This window comes from Phytophthora sojae (assembly GCF_000149755.1).
Source record: "Phytophthora sojae unplaced genomic scaffold PHYSOscaffold_2, whole genome shotgun sequence".
Lineage (NCBI taxonomy): Eukaryota > Oomycota > Peronosporomycetes > Peronosporales > Peronosporaceae > Phytophthora > Phytophthora sojae.
The window spans coordinates 4,914,610-4,934,587 of NW_009258116.1; the positions used below are offsets into that span (position 1 = coordinate 4,914,610).

At 54.9% G+C, this 19,978-nt stretch overlaps 7 protein-coding genes across 7 annotated transcripts; 2 read left to right on the forward strand and 5 right to left on the reverse strand.

The window, feature by feature from the left end:
- Window positions 1–399: 399 nt before the first annotated feature.
- Window positions 400–2,311, reverse strand: PHYSODRAFT_296440 (hypothetical protein; the record flags this gene model as incomplete). Its single annotated transcript, XM_009521298.1, has 4 exons — window positions 400–887; window positions 967–1,784; window positions 1,859–1,941; window positions 2,006–2,311. 4 exons carry the CDS (start codon window positions 2,309–2,311, stop codon window positions 400–402), a joined length of 1,695 nt encoding a protein of 564 aa, XP_009519593.1.
- Window positions 2,312–2,354: 43 nt separating this feature from the next.
- On the reverse strand, window positions 2,355–2,661 carry PHYSODRAFT_483159 (hypothetical protein; the record flags this gene model as incomplete). The annotated part of the gene is made up of 2 exons (XM_009521299.1): window positions 2,355–2,459; window positions 2,539–2,661. The coding sequence occupies 2 exons, from the start codon at window positions 2,659–2,661 to the stop codon at window positions 2,355–2,357; spliced, it is 228 nt and encodes a 75-aa protein (XP_009519594.1).
- A 157-nt stretch (window positions 2,662–2,818) lies between these two features.
- Window positions 2,819–4,135, forward strand: PHYSODRAFT_487598 (hypothetical protein; the record flags this gene model as incomplete). Its single annotated transcript, XM_009521300.1, has 2 exons — window positions 2,819–3,564; window positions 3,640–4,135. 2 exons carry the CDS (start codon window positions 2,819–2,821, stop codon window positions 4,133–4,135), a joined length of 1,242 nt encoding a protein of 413 aa, XP_009519595.1.
- A 1,982-nt stretch (window positions 4,136–6,117) lies between these two features.
- PHYSODRAFT_311351 (hypothetical protein) lies at window positions 6,118–9,099 on the reverse strand (the record flags this gene model as incomplete). The annotated part of the gene is made up of 2 exons (XM_009521301.1): window positions 6,118–8,769; window positions 8,869–9,099. 2 exons carry the CDS (start codon window positions 9,097–9,099, stop codon window positions 6,118–6,120), a joined length of 2,883 nt encoding a protein of 960 aa, XP_009519596.1.
- Window positions 9,100–9,539: 440 nt separating this feature from the next.
- Window positions 9,540–10,057, reverse strand: PHYSODRAFT_487628 (hypothetical protein; the record flags this gene model as incomplete). The annotated part of the gene is made up of 2 exons (XM_009521302.1): window positions 9,540–9,881; window positions 9,971–10,057. The coding sequence occupies 2 exons, from the start codon at window positions 10,055–10,057 to the stop codon at window positions 9,540–9,542; spliced, it is 429 nt and encodes a 142-aa protein (XP_009519597.1).
- A 1,869-nt stretch (window positions 10,058–11,926) lies between these two features.
- Window positions 11,927–14,626, reverse strand: PHYSODRAFT_260292 (hypothetical protein; the record flags this gene model as incomplete). The annotated part of the gene is made up of 2 exons (XM_009521303.1): window positions 11,927–14,509; window positions 14,585–14,626. 2 exons carry the CDS (start codon window positions 14,624–14,626, stop codon window positions 11,927–11,929), a joined length of 2,625 nt encoding a protein of 874 aa, XP_009519598.1.
- A 651-nt stretch (window positions 14,627–15,277) lies between these two features.
- On the forward strand, window positions 15,278–19,043 carry PHYSODRAFT_478276 (hypothetical protein; the record flags this gene model as incomplete). Its single annotated transcript, XM_009521304.1, has 3 exons — window positions 15,278–18,265; window positions 18,692–18,755; window positions 18,796–19,043. The coding sequence occupies 3 exons, from the start codon at window positions 15,278–15,280 to the stop codon at window positions 19,041–19,043; spliced, it is 3,300 nt and encodes a 1,099-aa protein (XP_009519599.1).
- Between the last annotated feature and the right edge of the window lie 935 nt (window positions 19,044–19,978).

Sequence of the window (19,978 nt, forward strand, 5' to 3'; positions counted from 1 at the left end):
GCGAATTACATGTACTCGTACCATCGCTTCCTAGATAAAATATTTTGAAATAAATTGTATACATTTAGTGAATGTCTAAGTCACGCTGTGGCCATCGTGCCGATTAAACCCAGTGCTGCCAGCAAAATCGAGGAGGAGAAGGGCTGCAGTAGGTCAAGGCTGGGTCTACTGCGTTGTAATGCACTTATGAATGGCTCTGGGAATTAGTTCTGCAACTGCTTATATTCTAGTTTTAGATCGTTTCAGATGCTTATTTTCACCTGTTACTTACTACTTGAAGTACTGTAGTACTTACGTTTTGACAAATCTGGGTAACCAACCTACTTAGCCAGTGTAATTCCTCACTGAAAGGCTTTAGCGCACTGAAAAGATAAGGCCGTCAAAAATATATGATTTTGTTTACCGCTTTACCACGATCGGCCGGGTCGTAGTCTCCACAACGTAGCGGCTTTCCAGTTTCGTCACTACCACAGCCTCCACTCGCCGCTTAGAAAATTCGAGCTCTTGCTGACGCTTCTGTCGCTGCTTCTCTTCAGCAGCAGTCTGCTCGTCCAGTTTGGCCGCGTTCAATCGCTCGGCACCGGACACTGCTTCCATGTACGTCCTCAACGCGACCTCCGAGTCTTCGGCGGCAGTCTCCTCGGATGTCTTCATTGCTTCCCACTCGTCCTTCAACACGTCCAGCAGTTTTTCAATGCTTGAAGGGAAGCAAAAGCCCAGCACCTCCGTCCGGAAAAGTGTAGCTGTTCGAGATGGCTGCTCTTCTGAGGATGGTCCAGTTGCAAGGCCGCTAACACGCCCGTACGACGTCACTTGCAGGCTTTGGATCGTGGCGTTGGCGAACGGATGCAAAGCGTAGAGTTCAGGAACATCCTGGTTTGACATGGCTGCAAAAACAATAGCAACAGTAGCAACGATGAGCTGACCGATCGTAGCAAAAGCAGCGGACAATGAAAAGCTACTTACGCGCTCGGTTGATGAGAAACTCATATACCCCGTGCACAGCGTCGTGGCCATGGAAGAGAAGCAGCGAGTCGGCACCGTGCATATTTTCCTGAGAGGGTGCTGCGCGAGTCACGGGCGCGACAAGACCACCACCACCACTTGCATTCTTGTTCCTCGATCTGCTCGCTTCCTGCTCCTCCTCCAAAAGGTGGAACTCCCCAGCCTCGCGCTCAGTCTGGTTCGCGTTGACGTAGGGCATCGAGTACTCCACGTTAAGATGATGCAATACCTTGCGAATTCTTGAGTTGGATTGAGACATCACTGCGTAGAGCTTGCACTTCTTCACTTTTTTGGTAGGCTTGGCTTCTTCCTCTGTTTCGTCGGACGACTCCGTGTCCATATCGTGCTGGCGGCAAAGACTGATTATCGATGAAGAAGTCTCTTTCTTCCTGGCGGCACCAACATCATACACAAAGCAAACCACGTAATCGCTTGATCGGAGGTAGAACGATCCATCAGTACTGGAACCTGTCGACTGCCGACGAAAGTTCATGTACAGGTCGCGAAATGCCTCTTGCCATGTGTTCCACCGTGCCGTGAAAAATGCCTTCTCTTCCCGCTTGCGCTCGCCTTTAGGTCCTCCCAACAAAGGCTCGCTGGTACTTGCAGCAGTAGCGCGGTTGAGTAAGATTGACGACGGCACCGAGGCTGCGGGGTGCACAAAATAATGCAAGGCTTCGTGCCATCGGACTGCCGCACTTTGCGAAGCAGAGTGGAGGGAACTGTCTTTTGCACCACTGGTGATGAAACGTTGGAGTGCTTGCTTTTTGATTTTTGAGCTGGTGATCATGCCCATTATAGTTAAGGTTAGCTGATAGCGGTTCACACACATAGCGCCCTTAGACCCACTTACTTGGAGCGCTGAAACGGATACGGAAATGCTGTAAGGATGGAAAGCTTCGTCTTGGGTACAATGTCTAGCGGTAGATCGGACACCTGGCGATCATACTTATACGTCAGCACAACGAAGCAATGCATTCACAATATCAGATCCACTCACATAGAAGGTATTTGGCACGTTTGCCCCCGCCGGACGACGTTTTCTCTGCTTGTTCAGCAAGGACGGCGCATAAAGGGACTGCAACCGATTCAAAGTAGTGGGGATCGCAGCCGCCGCAAGAAGCGAGCTCTTTTTTGTCTGCGCTGATGGCGACGTCTTCTTCGTTGCGGATGCTGACGACGACGGCGCAGTAGTCAATTTCTCCTCTTGAGCAACTTCATGGCTGTCAGGTTTTTGAGGAGAATCAACCTTGCCTTCCTCCGCTGGTTTACTAGGAGACCAACCCCAAAGCAACAAGTCAGACATTTCGCCCCGTGGCCCGATGATATCCCTCTGCTCAGCTGGTAGGCTACCTGGTAGTTTTCTGAGGAGTCTGCTGTGAAGTTGCTACTCCCAGCGCCACCTTTCTCTTCTTGTCAGCGGATAATTGGAGCTTAGCGGCCCGACGGCGTTTCTGAAGCAAAAAAGCATGGTGCACTTCCATCAGTCGATCTCCCAGCACCAAACACGATCAGCAAAGTACCGTTACGCACCCGCAGCTCCATGGGCAGCAGCCTCTTCGCCTTGCTCACATTGCGCGTGCCCGGGCTGGGTGTCCCATTCGTCGTGGGCTCCTTGTTGGGCTCGGGCGCGGCGCCAGCTCCTTCGGTCGCCATGATCTCAATGCAATGGAGCTCTTCGCGCGGTACAGTATGTGGTGCACACGAATGGAATAGGACCTTGATAAGGGTAAGTATGCCACCCCTTATTAAGGTACAAGTAAGCGCTAGTCGATTCGTACCCATTCGTCCAAGCGACACAAAGCAGGAAGCAATGGTGACAACCGACTCGGAGCCTGTGGGCCACGCCGTGATCCTCTTCTACAAGTATGTGGAGGTAGCGGCGCCGCTGGAGCTCAAGCAGGAGCAGGAGCAGCTGTGCGAGCGTCTGGGGCTTGTGGGTCGCATCCTCATCAGCGAGGAAGGCATCAACGCCACGCTCTCCAGCTCGTCGCGGGCCAAGATCGACGAGTACATCGCCTTCCTGTGCGCCCACGAGGTCTTCGCCATGCGCGCCGAGGACTTCAAGCACAGCTTCCATGCGCACGAGAACCCGCCGTTCGTGGGCCTCATCGTCAAGCACGTCAAGGAGATCGTGTCCACGGGCGGCGTCGTTGCTCGCCCGGACATGGCCGCGTCTGATGAGGAGCGGGGCTACCTGACTCCGCAGCAGTTCCATGAGGCAATGCGCCAGGCTGTTAAGGACAAGGAGGGCACGGTTGTCTTGGATGTTAGAGCGCACAAGGAGTACTTGATCGGCCATTTTGAGGACGCGGTGGATCCTAAGGTCAAGAACTTCTCCGAGTACTACACGTTCCTGCAAAACCGCGTGGACGAGATGAAGGATAAGAAGGTCCTGATGTACTGCACCGGCGGCATTCGTTGCGAGAAGGCGTCAAACTTCCTGCGCAGTCAGGGCGTGAACGACGTGCACCACCTCAAGGGCGGCATCCACAAGTACCTCGAGGCGTACCAGGACGGCGGCTTTTTCCGCGGCAAGAACTTCGTCTTCGACAAGCGGTGAGTTGACGTTTGGATTGATTTCTTACTATTGGGATTCCAGGCAACTGACTGGATGTGGCTCTGTTTTTTTAGTGTTTTGATGGGGGCTCAAAACAGCAACGAAGTCGTGGGCAAGTGCATCGAATGCCAGACGCCGCACGACGAGTTCAGCGGCCGGAAGGTGTGCACTGTGTGCCGAGACCTGGTGCTGGTTTGTGATAGCTGCTACTACGCTCGTCACGGCGAGGTGCACTGCACGGACCACCAGTACCTAAAGGACTGCTACGTCACGTTCCTGCAGTACCTGCCTCGCGCGGACTTGCTGGAGCACCAGAAGGCACTCGAGAAGATCCTGGCTGGGCTACTGGAGGACAAGAACAGCAGCAAGAACAAGCGCCGCTCTATCCGCAACCAACTGAACAAAATCGCAGCTCGCCTCGAGGCGATCGACGCCGACCCGGAGGCAGCAGCAGCGGTGCTGGCGCTGGACCCCCGCCCCATCCATTGCCGCACGTGCGGTCTGGACACGTGCATGGGCAACTGCTGGGGCTTCTGGAGCGACGAGGTGCTTCCTCCTCCGCAGAACTGAGCACGTAGGTGGTGAGTGCCGTAGATCATGCCATTGGATAGCTGTAAAACAAATGTAGCCATCTGATTAGCTATAGCCCCGATGTAGCCATCCATTTTGATTAGCAGATATTTTGCAACTTCAACTTGGTCTGTTGAGTGCGGAACCGCCATGAAGACCGCGCCGACGTGGAAGCGCGCGGCTCCTGCGCCCTCGGGGCCTAAGAAGAAGCAGACGGTGGCGGCGAAGCAGAAGCACGTGCGGGAGTTGGCGAAGGCAGGGCGATGGGCTGAGGTGCGTGGCGGTTGGCAGCGAGGCGGAGAAAAACCCATAAAACTAAGCGAGAATGTGTTACTGCAGATTGAGCGTCTGTATGGGAAGAAAATGGTGGCCAAGGCCAAGATCTGTATGCAATCAGAGCATCTACTGGTCTTCGAGCTCTGCCATAATTGTGTTCACTAACATAAAGTGGTTTAGACGCGGAGAAACATGGCGTCACGAAGACACCACAGGAGATTGCTCGTGAGATCTTGCTCAAGAATGGCTACACTCCAGTAGCCCCCCAAGCAGCAGTGAAACCTGCGCGTGTATCGAGGGCTAAGCCAAGATCAGAGCCCAGAGCTCGCGTGGACACGCCAGTGGTTGACCTCACAGAGCACGCAGAGCCCACCAAGTCACCCGAGACATTGACAAAGGAGCAGCAAGAACTTATTGAACGGAGAAGGCGGGACGCCCTGGAACGCCGCAGACGTGCTCAGAAACCTGCTCAGCCTCCACTTGCCAGTCCATTTCACCCGGTTGAGAACGTGCGCCGCCATTTGATGCCGTCAGTTGTTCCTATGCCGGAGCTTCCGCATCGGCACTGCTATCCTCCCCAAGAGGCCACGAGAATGAGCTCAAACAGACAGCCCGACCAGCCATCCAGCACAACGCATCGAGTCGTTACCCCTGACAACCTTCCAACGGCGAATCCTGTAGTCGAGGCAGAGCAGGCGCGGCCAGAGTACTTTTGGGATGACTTGGAGGCCGCAGCAGAGATTGTTCAGTGGGAAAATGAGCACATGGCTGAAGTGGCGCTAGAGCAGCCTTCAACTGGCGTTGCCCCGAAGAGTTGTCGAGGGGAGTTAGGCGCTCCACGCGGACAGGAACCACCGAAAGCCCCTCAAGTCCCATCGATTTCACAGGAACTGGCCGCTGCAGCAGAAATCATTCAATGGGAAAATGAGCACGAACACCACCCTGAGGTTCCAGGTAACCGATTATCTTCCTCGTCTTCCTCAATAGTCTGGTAGCTAGGAAACTAACGTCTTCTGTTTGCAGAGATTCACTGCGACGATCCTGCCAATACTTTAGGTGTCGATAACTCGGCCAGCGATCAAAGCGCTCCACAATTCCAGCTGCTACCGATTGATACTAGCGAAGTGGTCGAGCAACCAGTCTCCAGAGCGCGAATCAAAGCAAGTCAAAAGCAAATGGCGAAGCCCAACGCAAGACACAAACGCCCGCTGGAAGCAACATCGCTACCAGGTTTGCTTCATTCCGCGCGCGGATCATCTTCGTACTTCTACACAACTCACATGCTATCCTATCTTACCTAACTTGCTAACCTACTCTACCTGATTATGTTTACTAGCGATGCCCGGTAGCAATGCTGCTTCCAACAACACGGCACATGCCCTTGGTCCTCCTGCGTTGTCTCCACCTCGTGCGCCGTCTCCACCTCGCAACCAACGCGACCCAACGGCCGAATTCATGTACGTCAACCATGAGCAGATCGAGACCTTGTGAAGACTGACAAATCAATGCCCCCGGCGTCTTTTTCTTCAGTGACAAGCATCTCTTGGACGACAAACTGGAGCTTCCGGTACTCGAGTTTCTTGACGTGATGCTTGCATAAGACAAAGCACACTCATGGTTCGAACCGCGCGCACCGCACACTTGATCTGTTCGCCACCCTCCGCTCAAGGCGATTTTTAGCGATTTTCTGGAGCACGACACGCCTCTCAGTCGTATTTCCGGCAGACAGGGTCAGCATAGACCAAGTGGTTCGCCCACATAACCAAATCGTTTTCCTCGGAAGAAAAGGGAAGGATTAAGCCAATGCTGTTGAAGTTCTTGGCGCTGTCGTATTCCACATTGACGTACTTCTCCATTTGCTCCAAAAGCACGAACCACAAAGAGCGCGTGGGGGCGTCGGCCTCTTCTTGTTTGCGCTGCCGCTCGTTGTTGTAGAGAAAGTTGCCATACAGCCCCGAAAAAATGTGCTCATAGAGCGCCGAGAGCAGCGCTTCGTTGAACTCGAACGCCCAAGGCTGCTGACGCCAAATCTGCCACAGCGCATCTAGCCATTGGATGAACACGGGGGACTGCTCCTCGAGTTCCTGCTGACCTGGTCCTTCGCCTTGGCCATAGCGGTATCTAAACATGTGTCCAAAAGAGCACCACTCCTTTTCAATTAGGCACAGCAGGCCTCGGACTGTCCGGTAGTACGGATCCAACAGGAGCTGAACCATGGCTGTGAGCTGAGGGGTGCGATCCCATCCGTCACTGCAGTGAATCATGACGGAATCGCTCTGGCACAGATATCGGCAAATTTCCTGCGACGTGGAGAGGATGTTCGACAGATGCAGGAACCAAAAGGTGTTTCGTAGCTGGAACAGCCACCCACTACTTTCACGCTCTTGGCCCGGCTGGCATACCGACGCTAGCGAAGCGAACGACGAGCGAACGGCGTGGATGTTCGCGATATCGCAGAAGTGCAGCTCTGAGTTCGGGTAATTCCGCGGGTCTTCCGTTCCTTTGCCTTGCGCTGAGTTCGCCGCAGCTGCCATTTGGCTTCTCGCGTCGAAGAAGTGAAACTTCGCGTCGCCATAAGCACTCGTCGCGTGTTGAAGCGCCGATACCATTTTCTGATCAGCCTCCACGACGTATCCACTTAATCCAGTACAGGGCTGTGCGCATCGGCAGACAAGCGCGCCCGTGTGCGGGTGGCGCCACACTACCGCCGGAATACGACTTGCGCTGCGGTACGCGCTCAGCTCGCGAAGATCATCTTCATCCAGCACAGACGGGATCACAAAAGTCTCCGGGTATGACGGGAACATGGTGTAGTCCGAGTTGTCGTATAGCCGCATCCAGCTATCTTCATCCAGTAACTTAAGCCTCCGATAGTCTTCCTCTGCGTCATAGAACTGGTCATTCGGCGTCTCCAATCCTGTTCCAGTCACGGACTTCACCTCTTCCTTATGCCGCAGCGCCTGATAGTGCAAGTGCGCAAACAGAAAATGAGGTGGAGATCCACCGGTCGAGTACAGTTCCCAAATGCAGCTCAGGAACTCGGAGCACGTGTTCTCGTCTTGGAATGCCAAGGAGGCTCGCAGTAGGTGTTTGCCTTCGATGTTGGCGACGTGAGGCGCTGTCGTCGAGCTCTCAGCGGACAGGATGGAAGCCAGAGGAATCTCCATCGCATCTTTCGTGCTGAGCGCTTGCCAGATGATACGGTAGTTGGTAAGTATTAGCGTACCATCAATGCTGAAGTGCGGCGCAGTCCCCAACACCATTTCTCCAACAAGATGTGTCACCTGCCCGACTCCCCGGACCGCACCTTTCACGGTATGCGTTCCCAAACCCAGCATCCCCATGCCCAATCCTTTCGCGAATCCAAATACACCACCACTTGCCCCGCCTTGGTATGTTTTGTTTACCAGGCCGGCCGCACCCTTGAGGAAGGCACTACCAACGCTTGTAGATGCGCGAAACAGACCTCTGCCCAGCGACCGCGTTGGATGATTGTAATCTCGCGTGAAGCAGTTGTCGGTTTGCACTTTGTGACCAGCAGCACCAAGCGATGCGTACGATCGAGGTGGGGCTACTCTGCCAGAGCCCTCTTCGCTCCACTCGCCGCCATCGCCGTCATCCTCGGACGAAGAGGACAAACCCAGGATATCTTGCTTCGAGCTCTGCTCCTCGCCACTGTCATCGCCCTTGTAAAATATAATATAAGCAGCATGGTCGACTCGCTGCCGCACCACCTCACCAGAAACTGGATAAATATCTCCAATCAACGGCTGAGACTCATCCGCAGGTTGCGTCAGTTGAAAGGTAGGCGTAATGCGGCCTCCACTGTAGCCATAGTTGTCTAGGCGCAACACTGTGGGTGAATTAGCACTGCGTCCACTTCTCGCGGGGCTGTTCATGAAGGCACCAGGAATCTTGTCAATCGTGTCGTAGCTGCCATATCCACAACTACTCACACTCCCGTGCGTAAACCGAAAGGCGTCATTCTCGTAAATCGGGTAGAACGTGGTCGGCGTGCCCGCACTGCTGCCGCCTTCGACGCTACCAGCGCCTCCACCACTTACTGTGATCGCATCTGAGAACGAAAAGTCATCATAGTCCCCCAGATCGGAGAAACTGCTGGATGTCTGCCGGGTGACGCTGGGTGGGCCAATGCTCATCGCGCCATTCGTATCTGTCTCAAAGTCCAGCGCAATGGCGAGTTTAAACCGGTCCTGGTCTTTCTCCTCCACACCTCCAAGCCCTTTGCACTCTTCGTCATCTGTAACTTCCGCATCATCAGCCCCTCTCTTGTCCTCCGCGGCGCTCGTGGCGCGCACTACATGCTCCTTCTCCTTGTCTGCGTCGCTGCGACTCTCCTCCAGGTCCGAGTCGGTTTCCGTCGCCGTGGTGGACGTTGGCGCAGCTGCAGTCGACGCCCTCAAGACCTCAGCATTGTGCTTCATCTGGTGACTGGCACCCGTCGGATAGAACTCGGCAGCGGAGCCGTTGCTGCTGGAGGACGTGGGCGACATGACGTCCATCGACGGCCTCGGGTACAGCACGCTGGCGTAGTCTGCGTCGTCCTGCTCCATCAAGTGCCGCGCACTGGCGGTGCTCAGTCGCTCCTCCACGGCGTCGAAGCCGTCGCGACTGGCGTTCTTCGTCACGTTCACGTACAAGTCGCCGTCTCGCTCGCTGCTGGCCATCTCGCGCTTGAGTCTCTCTAACTTGATATAGTCCGGCAACGCTGCAAGAGGCAATGCAGACAGACACCCAACCTGCAAGTTAGCAACTCTCTATTCTGATTAGCGACAGCCAGCCGGCTGATCATTCTTCTTTGCAGGTACGTACGCACGCGAGGCTTAGACGACACGACGCAGCTACAGTGTCGTAGGGGGGAGGGAGCAAGTGGAGGGCTCTGTGGTCTATATCTAGCTGTCGCGCGCTTGGCTCTTGGTGCTTGGCGGAGGGCGGCCGGGAGCTCTCGAGCGGCGGAACCACGACGCTCCTTCTGTACCAAGTCGTAAGGGGAAAAATGGCCAATAATATGCGACGTTTGCCCCGTTTTGGTTTCGGGATGTGACGTGGATGCGTGATGGGTACACACTGGTACAAGTTGAAGTGAAGTTGAGTGACAAACATTCTTTCATTCCTCTTCCTGCTCCTCTGCGTCGTCGGCCTGCTGCAGCGAGGCCGGCACCTTGCTGAGCACCTCGTGCTGCATGTCGTAGGGCGTGAGCACGAGGCGGCTGCAGCGCAGCGTGTACTTCTGCTCCCAGTCGCCGTCGGGCTCCGGGATGACGAAGTAGTAGGCCATCAGCCGCTTCGGGTCCAGGTACCAGCCCGAGCGCCCCTGGATCGTGCCGGGCATCGCCCCCAGCACGCCGCAGCTCAGCGCGTCCTCGTACAGCGCGAGGCGGAACGCGATCCGCGCGCGATACCCGCGGTACAAAGACTGGATGTGCAGTACGTGCTTGGTCGTTCGGCCCTGGGGGTCATCAATATGCAAACAAACACAAGGAAGAGTGAGGAAGGCATCCGCTTGAGAAGGTCTGCTAATGATATGTCTGTCCGCACCATGGAGGACCGTGGTCGAGGCGATACGGTGCCTGGACTTGGTAACGCCTTCTGCCGTTCTTCCTCTGCAGCGGCAGCTTCCACCATGTCGACCAAGTCGAAGAGCGTTTCAGCCACATCCGTCTCCAGCTCGTCATCTTCATCCACGTCGGGATTCGGATCGAGATCCGCACCGGTACTTACATCAGGAAGGCTGTCTTCAGCGGCATGGTCGCCGTCCTCGCTGTACTCCGCGTCGGTGGTGGCGCCATCGTCGACGGGGTCAAGCGCGACTCGGCTATCGTCAGTTGGATGCTCTTCGTCATTAGTTTCTGCGTTGACTTCCCCTTCAGCAAGAATTTGCTGGTCGTGCGAGGCTTCAGCTCCAGCTCTAGCATCGATCACAGCGATTGTAGCACTCTGGACACTTGATTCTTCGTCTTTAGGAGGCACCTTGGGCTCGACGGCTAGACTATCGAGGAAAGCTTGTCGTGTGGATCGTGTGACTCGAGTCGAGTGCGGACGACGCGGCGAGGTGACCGATACCGGTACATCTTGACTCAACTTGTCAGCCAACGGAGGCGGAAGCATGGGGGGTAACTCCGGTCGAGATGGCGCTTTCTTGAGCTTCTCCTCTCCTTTCTTGAGCTTCTCCTCTCCTAGGTCATTGCCCTGCAAGCGCGGTGTCGTCTGCGTTGCAATTTCAGCGAGAACCTTATCGCACCTCGCTATCAGCTGATTGAATTCGCCTCCCATCGTCATTCGCTGCGCTTCTGAAAAACTGAGCGCTCCTTCAAACGCTACGGACGAGTCCTTAGGTTGTTGAGTGCCATCGTTAATATCAGACTCCACCACGTTTGACGGAGTTTCTGTATCTGTGGGGTTAGTCGGCAAGGTTGAGAGATGCGGGGCTCGTCGCGGCAGCGAATTGGTACGTGGCTGTGCCCTTCTCTTAGGAGAAGTCTCTGTGGGCCCCACCGCGTTAGCCGTGACGTCGTCCTTGGTGGACTTCGGCGATCCGAGCTGCTTTGGAGATTTCACACTACTTTTGAAACCTGCTGACCGTGAGGGACTTCGCTTCTTCCGAGTTGGTGACTCGCTAGTTTCTGTTTGAGCTTCTTGTACACTTGGAGGGGCTTTTCGACTTGAAGAAGACAGTTTAATCGAAGCCTCCATTTGCGCCCTAACGTCGGCCTTCTTGCCCGGTGAGCCATTGCATTCTGGAAGTTTAAACTTCTTGTGCGCGTGAGGCTTTGCCTTTGCATAACCTCCACTGACATCAGCCTTGCGGAACACACGATCTGGGGTAGGAACCCTGGCGCTGAGACCAGTGGTTTCTTGGTTGAGTTGTTGTCGAGGCGTAGTGGCAGCATTCTCTTCCGTCTCAAGCAGTTTGATATCGTGCTGTCGTTCAGAGTAAGAGTTCCCTAGCATCAACGCCTGGATCAACTCCCTCTCACGCTCGCGTTGCGCTTGGAACTTCTTGGTCAGAATTCGTCGATCCTTGATCGCCGCGCACCTCGCCAATCGTTCCTCGCGTTTATTCTCCGCCAAAATGCACTGCTCAATCACCTTCAGATGCTTAAGCGACGCTGTCGACTTTGACAGCTTCTTTTGCTGCGAATCGATCGCCGGGAGGAAGACATTGCCCACAAGGTGCGTATTAAGCTCAGCGCTGCGCTTCAAGTGCTCTCGCGACGCGTTAGCGAGCAGCGCCTTGTACGGATCGTAAGCCATCTAACCTGCCTATCTGGGCCCGGTGTCCACACACAAGTGCATGCACAAACTTCGTCGTATTAGAACACCAAGACAACATTCAGCCAAAATAGACAGGGTATGAAAAATAGACGAGAGCGAAGAATATACCTTGTGTGGAGTGCTCGATGACGATCCACTGCCATGGGATTGAGGCCAAGTCTGGAAATTGTTGATGAAAGTCCGTCTATCAAGCTGCTTTTTACTGTCCGCAGTCTAACCTCATTCCGACGACGCCTTGACACTGCTGCCAAATAGGGTCGCCGGGAGTTCCCGCTCTTCAATGTCAGGTTCCCCACCTGCAGTTTCCTGTTCCCCTTCATCGTCCTCATCTTCATCGTCCAGATCGATCTCCTCCTCATTTGCCACCTCGACGATCTGCTTTTGACGCACATTCCGCTCTGTTTCAGACTCCATCGTCTCGCCCTTCCTCTTCTTTGCTGCGTCCTCATCGCTGGCTGGGGGCACATCGAGTTGCGCCTCCAGTGCAGCCATCGCATCACCAGGGGCAGTCGGAGCTGGCGTTGATGCTGCAACCATGCCGGGGATCTTCGCTGTTTCTTCAGCCTGGGGAGCAATCTCGGACGCAACATAGTTCACCTGCGAGTACTGGGCTACCACGGAGCGCTTGATGCGTAGCATCTCGAGGAATGTGTGCTCGGAGCCGTGAGAAACCTCGAACTCGTGCCACACCTTCCAGAACGACTTCTCGTGTTGCCGAGGATCGCAGAACTGCGATGCGTGCGCGTAGATGGCTCGAGCACGGTCGAATTCTCCCAGCTTAGTTTCCATCTGTGCGAACTTGAGACACAAGTGCGGCACGCACTTGTCTGGCAGCTTGGTGATGCCACGCTGATACACATCTCGCACCTTTGCCACGCCAAAAAACTTCTGCGCCTTCTTGATGTACTTGTCGTAAATTGCTAGCTTGTCATCGTCAGGAACGGCGTCGGACGCGCGCTCATAAATAGTCATCACATTGCGCAGCATGCCGTGCTGCTCCTCAAACTCGGCGAACTTCTCGTAGAATGCACGAACAGACTTCGTCGGGGCAGCTCGAATAGCCTGTTCATAAAGATCGCGAGTGCGCTCCATCTTGGTGCCAGCATACCGCTGAACAAACTTGGCCAGATAGACTTGCCACAACTCCCCGGCGTGAGGAAACTTTGGGAAGAGCGCCAAACCGCGCTCGTAAACGCGGAAGGATTCTTCGAAGTATTTGTTCTCTTCCAGGTACGCGGCAAAGTTTAGTACCATTTGCGGCGTGATCATCTTCAGCTCAAACACCTCGTCATACGCAGCACGCGTTGATTCGAGGTCGCCCAAACTTTCCTCCAGATCAAGGCGCAGTGTCCAAAGTTTGACACTGAGGTGAACATTGTCCTTTGCGGTCAGCGACTGCTGTTTGCGAAGACGAATCGTACGGGACGCCGGGATCGAACAAGCACCCCGCACAATTTCGAGCGCCTCGTCGAAATTCTCGTGACGAAGCTCCAACTCCGCCCATTCGCAATACACAGCTGCAAGTTCCTGTGGATTGCGGTACTCGACCTCCACCGCCTTCTTGAAAATTGCGCGCACGTTGTTCAGGTCGCCATGTTCATCGTAAAACTTCGCGAAATGAATCCAGAGTGTGGGCAATCGGCCGCCCGACTTGACTGGGTCCACTGTTTTCACAGCCTCGGCGTATGTACGGATGACCTTTTGCAGATCGGACTTCACAAGCTCCACGCGCTTTTCCCACTCCTGCACATTGTGGGGGTTCTGTCGGAGCAACACCGAGTTAAGCAACAGAGGGCGCCGCTCCGCTACATCCTCGTACACCTTCAGCAGGCGGTCAACCTGCGCTTGGTGATCCACCTCATCTTCTTCTTCGTCATCCTCCTCGTCGTCTCCACCAGCTGCCAGATCCATCTCGGCCGTGAGCATAGCCTCGATAAACTTCACGTACGCGTCGAAGATCATACTAAAGTCACGCACTGTGACCACTGTGCGAATGCCCTCCTCGTACACATCGCGTGCGGACTCGAACATGCCGAGACGCACAAAGTACGTGGCGAGCGAGCACCACAGCCGTCCCACCTCGTCGCTGAACCTGGTCATGCCGCTTCGCAGGATCGCTTCCACGTCCAGCGACTTGGCCACCTTGGTCGGGTGTTGCGACACCATATCGCACAGCTGCATCCACATACTGTGCGGCGTGCGGTCCGAGCTGCTCTGCTTGTCCTCAGCGGCCTCGATGAGCTTCACCAGCTGCACACTCGCCTCGTCGTAGTGCTCCACAGACACCAAATAGTCCACGAACTCGCCTCGTTTCGACGGCTCTAGCATCAGGTATCTCCTGTACACGCGCACGGCCGTGCGAGGTACGCCGATCTGCTTGACAAAGGCCAAGTACGGCGTCCAGATGCGGTGGTGCTGGGTAATGGGCAGCGCCCGCAGCGCGCGGTCGAACACGTGGCGCCGCGCGGTCACCACGCGCATCTCCCGCAACACATTGAGGTAGTCCAGCCACAGCCTCGGCATCGTGGACAGCTGCGCAAGCGCGCGCTCGTACAGCGCCACGAGCTGCGTGAAGGCGGGCGAGTCCACGCGCTTCCCGCGCGCGTCGCTCTCGTACACGTTGTCCAGGTACAGTTTCCAGAGCTTGTAACTGCGCGGGAGGGCGCGCAACCCGCGCTCGTAGACGGCGTAGCGCGTGGCGCTGGGGGCGTCGGACAGCGCGCGGATATAACTCGTCCATGTCTGCACGGCGTATGGCTGGCGCGTCGCCTCCTCCTCGAACTCGAATAGGGCTCCGTCGGACTGTGAGTGTGCGCGTGCAAAGATAGGTAGTGAGCGTGGGGTTAAGAGGAGCGGGGAGGGGTGTGAGGTCCTTACCATGGTCACGTCGGAGGCAGTCGGCGGCAGCGTCGCCATCATATCGGAGCTTTTGGCTTGGGTGGGGGACACGAGTGGCGCGTAACCTGCGTAACCGGGTTATTGTAGTGTGGGGCACACTAGATGTACGTAAGAAGTACACAATATTGGCGCTTTGAATGACTTGTCTTTTGTATGGGGAAACTTGAAGTGCAATTTTTGTCGACGCCCTTGTATGCGTCGTTGTATGGCTAAAGTTACACCATGTCCAAGTACGGCCCAGAATATCACTCTCGCCATTTGGTCACGAATAGCGATCGCGACGGTGACGACGAAACCCCTCCACCACATTTCGTGCGCCTCTCCGCCGTCAAGCTCAATTACGGCGACTGCAGCGCCGCAGATCGCAGCCTTCTGCTCGACTCGCGCAGTCCGAGCGCTATGGCAACCGCAGCCGGAAATTTCCGCAAAGTTCACCTCAATAACGACGCCGAAAATGAGCGGCTGCGGCGCGAAGGCAAGTACACCGACAACTACGTGACAACGTCCAAGTACACGATCATGAGCTTCGTGCCCAAGATGCTCTTTGAGTTTTTCAGGGTTATCGCCAACTGCTATTTCCTGGTGATATCAATTCTCCAAGTGGCGACGACGTGGTCGCCGACCAACAAGTACACGACGGCCGGCCCTTTGGTGATCGTGCTGCTGGTCTCCATGATCAAGCAGGGCATCGAGGACAAAAAGCGCCACGATGCCGACAATGTACAGAACTCGAGACATTGCAAGGTGCTGGGTCGTCACGGGGAAATCGTGACCAAGGAGTGGCAGGAGGTGCTGGTCGGCGACGTTTTACGTCTCGGCGACGGCGACGAAGCCCCCGCAGACGTGTTCATTCTCGCAACCTCTGAAGAGGAAGGTCGCTGCTTCGTCGAGACGTGCAACCTAGACGGTGAAACAAACTTGAAGCGACGATCCGCTATTGAGCAGGTGACGCAGCACATCGGCTACAGGAAACTGAACGACCCGGCGCTGCCAGAAGCCGAGCACAGCAAGCAAATGATGCAGTTCAGTGGCACGATGGAGTACGAACAGCCCAACAACCGGCTGTACAATTTCACGGGCAGGATTGAATTCGGGCCTAACAATGAGGCCGCCCCCATTGGGCCGTCCAACACTATTCTGCGTGGCTGCAGCGTTCGCGGCTGTGCTTACATTTACGGCGTCGTCATCTTTACTGGCTCCGAGACGAAGTTGATGCAGAATGCCCGCGCAACGCCGTCGAAGCAGAGCAACGTGTACAAAGTGGTCAACCGCTGCATTCTGCTGATCTTTATCACGCAATTCGTGCTGTGCATCATCAGCACCATTTGCAATACGATCTGGATGGATAAGTACGAGGAAAATCTGTGGTACTTTAGCTCGGCCATTACACGGACGTCGTCTGGATCCAACCTGGTGAGCTTCTTCACCTTCCTCATCCTGTACAACAACCTCGTTCCCATCTCGTTGTACGTCTCCCTCGACATGGTCAAAGTTGTCCAGGCGAAGAACATCTCTAGTGACCCGGAAATGTGTCACGAAGGAACCTACGCCAATGCGCGGACGTCCGATTTGAATGAAGAGCTGGGCCAGGTACATCACATCTTCAGCGACAAGACGGGTACTCTCACGTGCAACATCATGGAGTTTCGCAAGTGCTTCATTGCTGGTGTGTCCTATGGTTTCGGCACAACCGAAATCGGCCGTGCAGTGGCAGAGCTGGCGAAGAAAAATGCAGCTGCAAAGGGCGAGTCAAGCAGTTCAATCGACAAAGGGGGCGACGACAAACACCATGATCCTCGAGACGCGCAAGTGGAGTTTAACCCCTTCATTCATTTCGACGACCCGCGCTTAGTAAATGCACTAGCTGCGAATGCTCCAGAGGCCGCAGCAATTGACGAGTTCCTCACCGTGCTTTCCGTTTGCCACACGGTGATCCCCGAGACGAACGCGAAAACAGGTCAAATTGACTATCGTGCCTCCTCTCCAGATGAAGAAGCGCTGGTAAAAGCTGCCAAGTGCTTGGGATACAACTTCATCACCCCAGCCCCGCTCCTGGAAGTGAAGGTGACTACGAAGAGGGGAACCTCGGCCGTGCGCAAGTACACAATCCTCAACGTGAACGAGTTCAACAGCACGAGAAAGCGGATGTCGGTGACGCTCCGAACCGAAGACGGTCGCTACTTTTTGTATTGCAAGGGCGCGGACAATGTCATGATGCCTCGGAGCAAGATTGACGAACACACGGCAAAAATGGACGAGGAGCTGAAGCGGTTTGCTAGTGAAGGCCTTCGGACCTTGGTCATATGCAGTAAAGAGCTGACAGAGGAAGAGTACTTGGCATGGGACGTCAAGTACCAGGAAGCTGTGACGTCTCTAACGAATCGTGATGAACTTCTGGACGAAGTCGCCGAGTTGATCGAAACGGAGATGAAAATTGTTGGTGCAACTGCAATCGAAGACAAACTGCAAAAAGGTGTTCCGACTGCGATAGCGAACCTTGCCCAAGCTGGGATTAAGATCTGGATGCTTACAGGCGATAAAGAAGAAACCGCGATCAACATCGGACACGCGTGCCAGTTGATCAACGATGGCATGCGGCTTCTCATTGTCAACTGTGAAGATCTCGATGATTTGGGCAGACAAGTTGACAAGATCTACAAGCTCGATGACGTACAGTCTCATATCAACGCCAACAAGGTGTCCGCTCATCTCGCGCTTGTTTGCGACGGGAAAGCCATGGTGCATGTTTTCCCACCGAAGAACACCTCGTCGGAGCGAGCTTTACATGCAGCAAAGGTGCTATCTCAAATGATTTTGGAAATCTCCAGCGTTTGCCAAGCTGTTATCGCGTGCCGTGTGTCTCCTGCCCAGAAGGCAGACATCGTCAACCTCATTCGGTACAACTCGCCGCAAAAGCCGATCACGTTGGCCATTGGAGATGGAGCAAATGATGTGAACATGATTCAGTCGGCCCATGTGGGGGTTGGCGTGTCAGGCCAGGAAGGCGTCCAAGCTGTGAACGCCAGCGACTATGCGATCGCGCAGTTCCGCTTCCTGGAGAGGCTTCTCCTAGTCCACGGTCGCTACAACTACCAGCGGATCTCCAAAGTCATTCTGTATTCCTTCTACAAAAACGTCGCTCTTGTCATTGCGCTCTTCCTCTTTAACTTTTACAACGGGCAGTCCGGCACGAGTGTGTTCGAGAGTTTCATCATGGCGGGGTGGAACTTCTTCCTGGCGTTGCCGATCATTGCGATTGGCGTTTTTGACGAGGATGTCGCGCCCGAACAAGTCCTCCGCAACCCAGTGCTGTATGTGCCTGGGCAACGGAACGAAGGGATCAACATGAAGCGCTTCTCGACGTGGCTATTCAACGCTATCATCCAGGCGTTCATTTGTTTTATGTTGGCCATGTACGGGACGATCAACGTCAGCGGATTCAGCGCGGGGCTCTATCTCCAGGGCAGTGTCATCTACTCTGTGCTACTGATGTCCGCCAACCTGAAAGTCATCCTGGAGACCTTGTCGTGGACGAAATTCAATCGGCTCGTGCTCGCGTTCAGTCTGTGGCTATTCTTTTCCTTCCTCCTCGTGTTCCCCTTCATGGGGTCGCTAGGACGGGATCTGTACGGAGTCTCGCTTCGATTGCTTTCAAGGTTTGTATTAAATTATCGGATACTTTGCTTCGAGGGAAGGTGGTGACTGGTTAGTTGTGGATACTGTGTGATTGCAGCGGTGTATACTGGTTGTATCTCCTGTTGGTGCCGCTCACTGCCAACCTGATCGACATTTGCATCAAGTAGTACGTTTTGAAGACCCATGATTGATTTTGTGGACGCTCACAGCTTAACTTTGTGTGTGTGTGTTTTGTGGTGTTGTGTAGTATTCAGAACATTTACTTCCCCACACTCGCGAACGTCCTAAGGGAGAAATGTGTGCTATCAGCGAACTCGGCTCAAGTGGCCTGCGACCCCCTTGGTGAGCAGAAATCTGCGTCGCTTACAGTCCCATTCTATGAGCTGTGTAAGAAAGAAAACGCTTACAAAGTCGCCTGCTCGGAGACTGGCGACTGACGTTTGCCGCCAGGCCCCGAGCAGTGACCGACAAGCCATGATCAATATCAAGAAATGCAGATTATTCACACATGTCCGTGTTGTTGTCTCTGCCTTTGCTTCTCCATGTAGACAAAGGCTTCGTGTTCAGCTCCGCTGAGACGGACGGGGGCGACAAGGACGACCGCGATTCACGGGAGCTCGCGTCGCTCAAGGTCCTCGAATTCCACCGGGAAGCTGTAGCATCCTTCACCAAAGAGAGACCCGCGTCCTTCAGCACTTCAGGCGGAATTGTTCCTGGGCCGTCCACCACTTCTAGTGCCCATCTTAGCGGCCACTTCAGCAGCGGCCATCTCAGTGCTCGCCACTCGCAACGCGGCACCTGAAGCAAAGAGACCACGGCACCCACGCTGGAAGTACTGGCATCCGACAGCTCTGCACGCCATACAATATCTTCCTAGCGAGCTCCAGTCGAACCGAGTGACTCTGCTATCTACACGCCACACGCATGTGTTTCGACTCGGTATCTTACCGACGTGTCCAAGAGTGAACTTGGCGGACAGATCGAAAGCTGGTGATACCATTTACTTCACACCAACCTGAACACTACGGTGTCCACAAGTGTGAATCGCAGATCAACTCGGTAATTTACACCTTGTTGCTGTCGGTGCATTTGGTTTCCAGGGTTGGAGTGCTGCAAGTGTGTAGACCAGCGGATGCAATCGATGATGCATGGGTGCGGGCGTGAGTTGCTCGGGCATGAACTCCGGATACTGCTCTGTTGCAGCGTGCCTTCGTGCCATTAGCGCCCCCAGCATTTCAGAGCACAGTTGCAGCGCTAGCGTCGCGTTGCCGGCATTGCAAACGCCCCCGCATCCAGTCGCTTGACATGCATGGCGATCTTCGTGCACTGACGTCAGCGCTCAGCGCTACGTTGTCAATGTTCCGACCCTGCGTTGAAGGTGTCCTGTCCTATCCACCGATTTCATTCCGGCGCGACGACAGGACATTGCCACGTCGCGTTTGACGCGCAATTCGGTGCGCGTGCACCGACGACGCCGCCGCAAGTCCGCCCTTCGTAAGCAGGCGGGTCAGCGCATGCACGCAGGCTTTGCTGGTCTAAAGGAACTGCACGAATGGTTGGAGGTGGTCGCTCAAATTGATAGGATTGATAGTTGAGTTATGTACAGCGCTACAGCGACGAGGAATTCACGGCGATCGGTGCGCAGCATGAGCCGCGCACCTCTGGCGAAGGCGCCTGCGTCGTCGCTGAGAGAAGTAGGAACAAACACGAATATGTGCACAATACAGGAGTTGTGGG